Genomic DNA, 12,636 nt, shown 5'->3' with positions numbered 1-12,636 from the left:
TTCTACAACCCTCACTACTTGCCAGCTCTTCTATACCTCTCATCACATTTGAAGAGAATAAAATATAAGTACCAGAACTTCCATTTCTGGCCAAGGTGGAGTAACAGGGGCTGGATTTATCTTTCCACCTGAATGAACTAAAACCCTGACAAAATATGTGAAACAGTGGTTCTCAAAGCATTGGACATAAGACAACAAAGAACAGTGATCCCCGAGAGATAGGAGACAAATGAGGTGACCCCTCTGATTGCCTCAGCTTACTGCCTTGAGAGTTTCCAAGATATAGCGCAGTAGGGGAAACTCATGGAGAGCATGTCCATCTCCCTTAGTAGAGGAAAGAGTTTGGAGTCTAGGGAGACCAAGCCTGCCCGAGTTTTCAGGGCAGAGTATCCGAGAGGAATGAGCAGCACAGAGAGACAGAGATAGAGACCTGGAGGTCTGCAGAGAGTCTCTCTCAAGTCTTCAATTGACTGTTAATCAACACATGCATCCAGGGAAAGAACCACTAAAAAGAATGAGAGGAAACCATCATTGGGGCTCATATAGGACCAATAATAATGTGTTTACAGCAGCCAGAGTGGAAAACCTTATAATTCATGAGGTAGACTACTGAGAATGGTTTTGCCTCTGTAATAGGGCAAAATTAATCGTCTTGTCAGTTCTAATTTGAAGGTGTCAAACTATTTCCAAGTAACTTAGCTGCATCTCAGAACAAAATGCAAGAGTATTTATAGGAATACAAAAATACCCAGTATCCAACAAGATAAAATTTATAATATCTGTGATCCAACCAAATATTACCTGGCATGCAAAGAAGCAGAAAAATATGATGTATAATGAGGAGAAAGATCAATGTTTACAAAAAATTTTTAAATGGGAAAAAGGAACAAAGAACAAATGAAACAAATACAAAACCAATAATAGTAAGATGGTTAATTTAAACCCAGTTCTATGAATAATCACATTAAATATAAATACCCCAGTTAGAGGTAGAGACTGTAAGAGTGGATTAAAAAATAAGACCCAACTATATACTGTCTACAAGAAACACACTTTAAATATACAGATACAAGTAAATTAAAAGTAAGATTGAAAAAGATATGCTGTGTTGTGGTAAGCAGAATTCTAAGACTGTCCTCCAGTGACCCTCAGTCTTGTGTAATCGTCTCTCCTTTAAGTGGGGGTGGAGCCTGTGAATAGGATGCGATAGGATGCGATGTCATTCCCATGATTATATATGACAAAAGGAAGATTATCCCAGCGAGCTTAATCTAATCACATGTGCCCTTTAAAATCAGAGCGTTTTCTCTGGCTTGTGGCTGAAGAAGTCAGATTCAGAGCATGAGAAGGACTCAGTACATCATTGCTGGTTTGAAAATGGAAGGGACCATGTGAGAAGGAAGACAGGCATCCTCTAGGAACAGAGAGGCCTCAGGCCCACAGCCAGCAAGGAAACAGGAACTTCATACCTGCAACCGTGTGGAACTGAATTCTGCCAACAACCTGAATGGGCTTAGAAGTGGATTCTTCCCAGAGCCTTCAGATAGGAGACCAGCCTGTCTGACATCTTGATTTCTGCCTTTTGAGACCCTCAGTAGGGAACCCAGTTGAGCCCACCTGAACTTCTGACCCACAAAACTGTGAGATAATAAATCGATATTGTTTTAAGCCGCCATGGTAATTTGTTATGCAGTAATAGAAAACTAATACACATGCTAACACTAATCAAAAGAAAGCTGTAGTGGCTATATTAATGTCAGACATTAAGACAGAACAAAGGACGTTACTAGTGATAAAAGTTCACTTCAGAATCATAAATGTGCTGGGATAATTCATTAAGAGGACATAATAATCCTAAATTTATACCCAGCCAATGGCATAACTTCAAAATATGTGAAGCAAAAACTGATAGATCTGCAAGGAGAAATAGAAAAATATCCACAATTATATAATGAGTATTTCAAGACTCTTTTCTCTATGAATGACAAAAAAACATATAGACAGAAAATTAGTAGTGATGTGAAAGAATTGAACACTATCATCTAACCTGACCTAACTGACATTTGTAGAACATTCCACTGAACAATAGAAGAATGAAAATCCTTTTCAAGTGTGCACATGAAACATTTAGATAGAATATTCTGGACCATAAAATCTGTCTCAATAAAGTTAAAAAGGATTTAAATCCTAAAAATATGTTCTCTTGCTACAGTGGAATAAATTAGAAGTTAATAACAGAAAGATAGCTGGAACATCTTCAAATATTTGGAAACTAAGTTAGACACTTCTGTGTAACCCATGGATCAAAGAACTCCAAAGGAAAATTAGAAAGTATTTTTTTTCCCCCCCGGATTTTTTTTTTTTTAATTGATGTTTTAATGGTTTCTAACATTGTGAAATTTTGGGTTGTACATTTTTGTTTGTCCATCACCATATATATGACTCCCTTCACCCCTTGTGCCCACCCCCCACCCCCACTGCCCCTGGTAACCACAGTCCAGTTTTCTCTGTCCATGTGTTGGTTTATATTCCACATATGAGTGAGATCATACAGTGTTTGTCTTTCTCTTTCTGGCTTATTTCACTTAACATAATACGCTCCAGACCCATCCATGTTGTTGCAAATGGGACGATTTTGTCTTTTTTTTATGGCTGAGTAGTATTCCATTGTATATATATACCACATTTTCTTAATCCAGTCGTCAGTCGAGGGACACTTAGGTTGCTTCCACTTCTTGGCTATGGTGAATAATGCTGCAATGAACATAGGGGTGCATAAGCCTCTTTGGATTGTTGATTTCAGGTGCGTTGGATAGATTCCCAGTAGTGGGATGGCTGGATCATAGGGCGTCTCTGGAAAATTAGAAAGTATTTTTAACTAAATGAAAGTGAAAACACATCAAAATTTGTGGAAGGCAGCTAAATAGTATGTGGAGGGGAATTTATAGCCCTGAACACCTATAAAGAAAAGTCTCAAATCAGTGACCTTGGTTTCCAATTTAAGAAACTAAAAATAAGAACAAATTAAACCTAAAGGAAGCAGAAGAAAGGACATAAGTTCCGAACAGAAATTAAAGAAAGAGAAAAATAGAGAAAATCAGTGAAACCAAAAACAACTACTTTGTGAAAATAAAATTGATAAATATCTAGTTTGATCACAACAAAAAGAGAAAAGACACAATTGCCAATATCAAGAACAAGAGAGGTAACGTCATTACAGAATCTGCAAATAATAAAAGAACAATAAAGTAATATTATGAAGTTTAAGCCAATGGCATATTCAACAAATTGGGTGGAAAAGACAAATTCCTTGAAAGATGAAAACTACCAAAGCTCATTCCAAAAGAATAGATGGCCTGAATAGCCCTATGTCAATTAAAGAAATTGAATTTGTAGTTTAAAACTTTCCCACAAGGAAAACATCAGACCCACATGGTACCACTGGTGAATTCTACCAAACATTTTAAGGGAGAAATAATACCAATTCTACAAAAACTCTTCCAGAAAATTGGGAGAGAATGCTTCAACTTAAACTATGAAACTATCACTACCTTGGTACCAAAATCTGACAGAGACATTTCAAGAAAAGAAAACTCTACACCAATATCCCTCATGCACATAGATGCATAAATTCTTAAGAAAATTTTAGTAAATCGAGCCCAACAATAAAAAGGGTATATGTATCATATAGAAATAAATATTAAAAAGATAATATATCATGTAAGATAAAAGAGTAAAATAGAAGGAAATTTCCTCAACCTCATAATGGGCATCTGAAAAACCTACAGGTGACATACTCAATGGTGAAAGACTGGATGCTCTCCCTCCAAAATCAGGAAAAAGGCAAGGATATCTACTGTCAGCTCTTTAAGCCAACATTGTACAAAGGTAATAGTGAGTAAGGCAAGAAGAAGAAATAAAAGGCATGTAGATTGTAATAAATCTGCCTTTATTCATAGATAACTATGTCTATGTAGAAAATTGGATATAATCTACAAAAAAAAACTTCTGGAATTAATAAATGAGATTAGGATACAAGATCATTATTCAAAAAGCAATTGTATTTTTATACACTTACAAGGAACTAACAGGAATTGAAACTTTAAAAATACATTTTATGGGGCTGGCCCGGGGGTGTAGCGGTTAAAGTGCAAGCGCTCCGCTTTGGCGGCCCGGGGTTCCGCAGGTTTGGATCCCAGGCTTGCGCCAACAAACTGCTTGTCAAGCCGTGCTGTGGCGGCATCCTGTATAAAGTAGAGAAAGATGGGCACGGATGTTAGCCCAGGGCCAGTCTTCCTCAGCAAAAAGAGGAGGATTGGCAACAGATGTTAGCTCAGGGCTGATCTTCCTCACACACACACACAAAATACATTTTATAATCGTATCAAAAAATATAAAATACTTACAGATAAACCTGACAAAATATGCTCAAGACCTTTACACTGAAAACTACAAGTTTCTGAGAGAAATTAAAACCTAAATAAAGAGAGAAATCATGCTAATGGATCAGAAGACGCAATATTGTTAAATTCCCCCACGCAATCTACAGATGCAACACAATTCCGGATCACATTCCTAGTCGGCTTTTAAAAAATTGAGATGGAATTTACATACCACAAAATTCATCCTTTTAAATTGTACTGTTCCTTGGTTTTTAGTATAGTCACAGAGTTGTATAACCATTACCACCATCTAATTCTACAACATTTTCATCACCCCAGAAAGAAACTTTGTACTCTTTAACAGTCACTCCCCATCCCCCGCAAGGCCCCAGTCACTCCCCATCCCCCGCAAGGCCCCAGCCTTAGGCAACCACTAACCTATTTTCTGTCTCTATGGATTTACCTATTGTGGATATTTCATCTAAGTGGAATCATACAATATGTGCCCTTTAATGGTTAACTTCTTTCGCTTAGCAAAGTTTTCAAGTGTCATCCGTGTAGCATGAATCAGTATTTCATTCCTTTTTATGGATGAATAATTTTCCATTGTATGGCTATAACACATTTAATTTATCCATTCATCAATTGATAGACATTTGGGCTATTTTCACTCTCTGGCTATTATGAATAATGCTGCTATAAACATTCGTGTACAAATTTTTGTGTAGATGTATATTTTCATTTCTTGTGGGTATATACCTAGACCTAGAATTACTAGGTCATATACTAACTCTGTATTTAACTATTTGAGAAACTGTTAGACTGTTTTCCAAAATAGTTAGACCGTTTTACATTCTCACCAGCAATATATGAGGGTTCCAATTTCTCCACATCCTTGTCAATACTTGTTATTGTCTGTCCTTTTATTATAACCATCCTGATGGGTTTGAAGTGGTATCTCGTGATTTTGATTTGTATTTCCCTAGTGATTAATGATGTTAAGTATCTTATTGGTGCTGTTTATATATCTTTTTTGAAGAAATGTCTATTCAGATCCTGTGCCCATTTTTAAATTGGATTATGTCTTTTTATTATTATAAGAGTTGTTTATATAGTCTGGATACTAGCCCCTTATCAGATATATGATTTACAATAATTGTCACCTATTCTGTGGATTGTCTTTTACTTCCTTGGTGGTGCCTTTGAAGCACAAAAGTTTATCTGTTTTTTCCCTTTGGTTGCTTGTGATTTTGGTGTCAAAAAGCATTGCCTGATCCAAGGTCATAAAAGATTTACACCTATGTTTTCTTCTAAGAGTTTTATAGCTTTAGCTGTTACATTTGTGTCTGATCAATTTTAAGTTAATATTTATATATTGTGTGTGCGGTAAGAATCAATTGAACAGATTAGGGAATCCAGAAGTAGATCCCTACATATATGGTCAATTGATTTTAGACAAAGATGTAACAGGTATTCAGTGTCTTTTAAACAAATGCTACTTGAGCATTAGGTATCTGTTTGCAAAAAGCCTGAACTTTTATCCATACCTGGCACTATATACAAAATTAACTCAAAGCAGATCATAGACCTAAATGTAAAAACCAAAACTATAAAACTTGTAGAAAAAAAAAAGAAAAATTTTGTGACATTTTGTTAGGCAAAGATTTCTTAAATATGATGCAAAAGCATGATTGATAAAAGAAAAAAATGGATGAATTGTATTTCATCAGTAATAAAAGCCTCTTCAGTTTTTCTGTTTTTTATTTTTTTATTCTTTTTTTGCTGGGAAAACTTCGCCCTGAGCTAACATCTGTTGCCAATCTTCCTCTCTCTTTTTTTTTTTTCCTTCCCTCCCCAAAACCCCAGTACATAGTTGCATATTTTAGTTGTAAGTCCTTCTAGTTCCTCTGTGTGAGCTGCCACGACAGCATGGCTACTGACACACGATTGATGTGGTTCCGAGACCGGGAAATGAACCCAGGCAGCTGAAGCGGAGAACACTGAACTTGAACCATTAGGCCATCAGGGCTGACTCTAAAAGCCTCTTCAAATGACAACGTTAAGAGAAGGAAAAGACAAGCCAGTGTGGGAGAAAAACAAATCACCTAGCTGATAAAACACTTGTAGGCAGAATAAAGAATTTTTGAAACTCTATATTAAGAAAACATAAACAGGTGGAAAAAGTAGGCAAAAGATTTGAACAGATACTTCACCAAAGAAAGAGTTTTCAAAAAACACTTGTGGATATACTCAGCATGATTAGTCTTTAGAGAAATGAAGATTAAAACCACAATGAGGTACCACTGTATATTAAAATGATTCACATTTAAAACACTGACCCATACCATGTATTGACAAGGATGTGGAACAAGTGGAACTTTTATGCACTGTTTCTGGGAATGAAATAGTCTGGCAGTTTCTTAAAAAACTAAGCATACATTTACCATAGGAACTAAGCATACATTTACCATTCCACTCCTAGGTATTTACCCAAGAGAAATGAAAGCATATATCCATATGAAAACTTGTACACGAATGTTCATAGCAGTGTTATTTGTAATAGAGAAAATTGAAAACAACCCAAAGTGCCCATCAGCAGCTGAATGGGTAAACAAATTATAGTATATCCGTTTACATTGATATGTAAAAACATGAATGGATCTCGATAATTTTGCAGCGTAAATGAAACAAAAACAGTACATACTGTTTTTATATAAGATTCTGTTACTGAACCAAGTGGGCTCGCCTCCTGGTGAGTTAAATAAGACTCTACACCAGTGGAAGTTGTCTCACAAAGTAAAGTATATTTGCAGCAAATAGGAGGCCATGAGGAATCATTTCCAAAGTCATGGCATCGCCAAACAAAGGGAAGCAGGAACTTTTATTTTGGTTGGGGAATGAATATTCAAAAGGGAGAGGAGGGTATTTGCTTGCACAGGCTCGGTTGGAGAACATGCTTCCACATAATGAGGCCTAAGCTCCTCCTGGAGAGATCTTCGCATTAAAAATAAGGCAAAGGGCGGGGCCGGCCCGTGGCTTAGAGGTTGGGTGCGCACGCTCTGCTACTGGCAGCCCGGGTTGGCGCGCACCGACACACTGCTTCTCCAGCCATGCTGAGGCAGCGTCCCACATACAGCAACTAGAAGGATGTGCAACTGTGACATACAACTATCCACTGGGACTTTGGGGAGAAAAAGGGAAAAAAAGGAGGAAGATTGGCAATAGATGTTAGCTCAGAGTCGGTCTTCCTCAGCAAAAAGAGGAGGGTTAGCGTGGATGTTAGCTCAGGGCTGATCTTCCTCACAAAAAAAAAAATAAAATAAGACAAAGGTCATGGTCATAGCTCTTGTGTTGAGACTTGGTCAGTTTCAGGATGGCTGGTGGTTACATCTCCTTAACATACTTTTCCATACAACTTCGAAAAACAGTTAATCCAAACCCACCCTTGAGTTTCTTGAGGCACCTCGTCAGTGACAATTTTAGAAAACGCAAATTTGTCTATACTAACAGAAAGCAAACATAATTTTCATATAAAATTCTAAAAAATGCATATTAATGTCTGTAGTTGCAAATACAGATAAATGGTTTTCTGAGGACAAGATGGTGGACCTGGATGGATAGGAAGGAGGGATTACCAAGGGCTACAAGGAAACCTTTGGGGGTGATGGAATTTTCATCATTTTGGTAGTGGTGATGGTTTCACACTTGTATTGGTATGTCAGAACTTATCAAATTTTACACTTTAAATACATGTAGTTTATTCTATATCAATTATTTATCAATAAACACAGAAGTAACAAATATCAGCTGTTCTGTGTTTAGGGGTGTTCTCCTCCCTTAAAAAATGAATTAATCGTTTTATCTTGTCCACTAGATATAAATTACTATTTAGATTCTGGTACATAATAAAATCATTTACCCAAACTCTTGAATTATTGCAGAAAATAGCACAGAAGTCTTAATTTTTAAACTTTTTTTCTTAAGTTTTCTTCAAGGCAATCTGTTAGAGTGGAAAGAAAATGGATGTTAGAGTAAACAGATTTGTGTTTGAATCCAGTTTCTACAATTTTCTGTATATGTGACCTTGGGCAAGTTAGTCAATACCTGAATCTGTTTACTAATTAAAATGGAGATATCTACTTCATAATATTGTTTTGAAAATGAACTGAGATAACAGGGTTTTCTGTAGTAACACCTTTCACAATACCTGCAGTTTTCTGTATGTTTGATCTCTTGGGCAAGTTACTCAGTATTCCTGAATATATTTTCTAATCTAAAGTGGGGGGGGCCACCTATCTTATAGGATTGTTTTGAGAATTGACTGAGATAACATGATTATTTGCTGTAATATGTCTCATGGTACATGATGCATATAGGGGTTTAGAATGTGTAAATATCTTTCACCTTCAAAGGGTTCTGAAAATATGTTCCAAATTATCAGTTTTCATGAAGAATTTAAAAGTTACAACTAAGATTTTTAAAAAACTGAGCTTAAAATTAATAGTTTGCATCTTCTGTTGAAGTTTGTATTGTAAAATTCAGAGTTTCCACATTTCTACTCTATATCAAACATAGTTTTCTCAAACTTTAGTGTGATTCTGTGACCATAGATTGATCCTAGATAGAATAAATAACTTTCTCTTAATGCTTTCAGCACTTTTCCTGCTTTTGATTTATATTGTTATATCTAGTTTAGAATAGTATGTTCTCATTGAAATGCTACCAAGAACAATTTTGCTTTCAATGTTTGTTAATTTAGACTAGCTCAGAATGAGAAAATCCCCTTTATGTTGTATATGACTCAATGAACTATTTCTGTTTATGTGTCTGTTCTTTGGAAATTCAAGTAATAGACCAGATAATAATAAATGAGTGTCAGATTAGGGCTGTGAAGTAGGTATAACTGAAAGTATTGCTTCTAGAACTCTGGCCTGCTGTGCACTAAAGTTTTAGTTTAACCAGAGTTTTGAAAATAGATCATAGAATTAGAACCACATCTGAACAACTACCTCCACTTTAGATCTCATGAGGAGTGTAGGTGATGGGCCTTCTGGAGTTCACAGGATGCCCTTTTGTGATTTGCATCATGGTTCCCAGCCCATGTGCTTTGGAGTCGTTTTTGTAAAAGGTTATTGATTTGCTTCTGAATTTCCTTCATCAGCTAATGCTAGAATGACCACTGTTACCATGTGAGAGAGCTCTGATACTCAGAATATTTGGGAAACACTCTTTCAGGTCGCTTGGCTAACAGTTACACCTTAGTGTTTTTCTAAGAGCCTCATAAAAGAAAAATTAACTTTTTAAACACTAGTGGTACACATCGAAACTTTTTAAAGCAACAGTCTGTTTTAGAATACATAGATTTAGATGTGCACCTCTTCAGAGCTTTTTTCAAAACTCATTATTTAAATACTTAAATTAGTCTTTATGAGTTTGAGTAATTTGTAATGTATACAACCAAAGTATTTAGAGATATGTACTGTTGTTTCTTTTTACGTATTGAGTTTATTTTTCCTTTTGCAGATGGTGATGCCCAGTCACTTAAGGAGCATCTTATTGATGAATTGGATTACATACTATTGCCAACTGAGGGCTGGAATAAACTTGTCAGCTGGTACACGTTGATGGAAGGTCAGGAACCAATAGCACGAAAGGTACATATTAAGAATAACAGAATAAAAATATTTTTTTGAACAGTTCACATTTTATTGTTAATTCAGTGATTTGTGAAGCCTTGTCAATTATCTTGGAGAAAAAGACCATCAAAATGTTACTGTACACTGTATAGTGATAATAATAACAGCTAACACACATAGAGGGTTTACTATATGCTAGCCACTGTTATAAGCATATTATGCATTATTAACTAATTTAATCCTCACAGAAAACTCTCTGAGATAAGTATTATTATCCCCATTTTATAGATGAGGAAGTGAGGACAGAGGTAGAGAGGTTCGGGGTCTTTTAGAAAGTCACATCAGTTTACAGACTTTCGCAGCCTGACTCTGTTTTTTTACCCACTGTGCTGCACTGCTTTTTTGATAAAACAGAAAATAATGAAGAAACTAAAAGTAGAAATATTTTGCAGCATAAAATTTTTTTTAAAATGGAAAGTGCAGATATTTTTCTTATCCCTTATTTTAAAGTTTTACAGTTATAGTGTAGAAACATTAGAAATGACCCATTTTCTTTAATTTTTGGAACTAAAAAGTCATTTATGAAAGTGAGGGTGTTGCCATAATAGAAGACGACCAAATGCTTAAAGTAGACCTGCCAATCTTACACAAGTATTTGATAGTGTATTCGGATGGGGAGGAGCGGAGGGAGAAGGATTGAGAGGGGAACCAGAATCTCTGAGCATAATTATGTATCTGGTTTTTTCCCTCGTAGAATCAATTAAAAAGTTGAATTATGTAACACAAGGGTGTAAACTTCTGCTAGACCAAACCGTATTTGGATTTATTTGCAAGTGATACTACAAAGTTGTTATATTAACAATTTGGACTTGTATATCTCTGGTTTAGGTATAGAATTAAATCTTGTTTTCTAAATAGAATGTGAGTGTACCTTTTATTAGTTTAGTTTAGTTCCTTAATTTTACTCATTCTTTTCTTGTAGTCATTTCAAATTTAGAATTCCTCTCTTTTAAGAATGCTAGCCTTATATATATAAAATGGCCTATCGTTTTATCTATAGTTGCTGGAGAATGGAGTGTTTTGACCATTTAAAGAATAGACTAGCTATAAAACTGTCTAGAAGAAGAACTTCGTTTGTGGTATAAAGGAAAATCTGTGTCTGGAATATCTTCAAATGTGTTAAACTGTATTACTTTAACCTTAATGATAGATTTTTTTTAAATAAATGTAGTATGTTATACAGTACAAGTCTTTAATATGGTAAACAGATCAACCAGCAACTTTATTGACATTACTTTTTGGAAGAGATCTTGTTGGCATTTCTTGAAATCTGTGTCTGATAAGGAAATAAAAGTAAAAAAAGAAAAAAGAATCATGAAAACTTCACAGAGGTAGAAAGAAAAATTTAAAAATTCTGCTATGTTTATTTTTAATAAGGTAATTGACATTTACTCAACCTATAAAATAATTTTCAAACTTTAGTGTGCATAAAATTATCTAGAGTCTTTATCAAATGTATCTTCCTCCAAAATTAAATCAGTAATTCTGGAATTTCCATTTTTACTATCCCCCACATGACCTTGATGCCAGTGGATTTCACTTAAAGAATAAACTGGTCTTTTAGATTTGAAGCCCAACTTTGAATTTTACTGATCTCTGATTGCATTAAAGAATCTGAAATTGGTAATACCTCTAGCTGTAAGACAGAAACGAAGTTAACTATCCTCCTGGGCCTCAAATATGTGTAAAATGTTTCACTTATAGTGTCAGGCATTCAATTAAAAACAGAAAAACAGGCAAATGAGCAGGAAATACAATGGAACCAAAATCCAAGAGAATCAGTAGACAGTAGAAACAAACCCATTAGGAATCCAGATAATGGAGTTATCAAACAGAAACTTTAAAATACTGTGCTTATTATGTTCAAAAAAATAAAAGACAAAGTTGAAAAGAAGGACAAAACTATTAAGAACCAAATACTAAAACTGAACAATAATATGAAAAAATTAATTCAAGACTTAATGTTTGGGTAAAATACTAGACTAAACAGAAACCAAAGAGAGAAGTTGTAAACTAAATGATAACATGGGTAGAAAATACACAGGCTAAAACTTAGAGAGATTAATGAATGGAAAATACAGAAAGAAGCAAAGGGACACATGGAATACAGTGAATAAGTTTAGCCTACATATAAGTGGACTCTTAGAAGGAGAGGAAAGACAGAATGGGGTAGAAGTAATACTGAAAGTAATAGCTGAGGATTTTACAAAACTAATGAAAGATAAGCTAGAGAGTCAAGAAATGCTGTGAATCCCAAGCTGAAAAAATACAAACAAGACCATACCCAATAAAAGTATTGAAAAGCAAAGGCAAAAAGATGTTCCTAACAGTAGCCAGAAAAAAAAGATATATTACCTTCAAGTAAGGATAAGTCAGAGAAATACTTTCTCAAGAGAAATGAAAGCCAAAAAATAATGGACTGTCTTCAACATGCTGAAAGAAGATAACTGCCAACCTAGAATTCTGTGACCCAGGAAAGGATCCTTCACAAATGTTAGCGAGAAAAGTCATTTTCAGATAAACAAATTGACAGAATTTGTTACCAGCAGACCTACACT

General features: G+C 35.1%; 1 protein-coding gene across 7 annotated transcripts in view; it reads left to right on the top strand.

The window, feature by feature from the left end:
- The window catches only part of USP15 (ubiquitin specific peptidase 15), a 122,425-nt gene that overhangs the window by 19,167 nt on the left and 90,622 nt on the right, over positions 1–12,636 (top strand). For all 7 annotated transcript variants that reach the window (XR_009222520.1, XM_058557746.1, XM_058557747.1 and 4 more), the window contains exon 3: positions 9,906–10,036. Coding sequence is in view for 6 of the 7 variants with exons in the window: in XM_058557746.1 (XP_058413729.1) it covers positions 9,906–10,036 (131 nt within the window). In the remaining variant the exon portion in view is untranslated. The remainder of the gene's footprint in view (positions 1–9,905; positions 10,037–12,636) is intronic.

Source organism: Diceros bicornis, chromosome 17 (assembly GCF_020826845.1).
Source record: "Diceros bicornis minor isolate mBicDic1 chromosome 17, mDicBic1.mat.cur, whole genome shotgun sequence".
Taxonomy (NCBI): domain Eukaryota; kingdom Metazoa; phylum Chordata; class Mammalia; order Perissodactyla; family Rhinocerotidae; genus Diceros; species Diceros bicornis.
The sequence above is the reverse complement of the archived record's forward strand: the minus strand, read 5'-3'. Positions and strand labels throughout refer to the sequence as shown.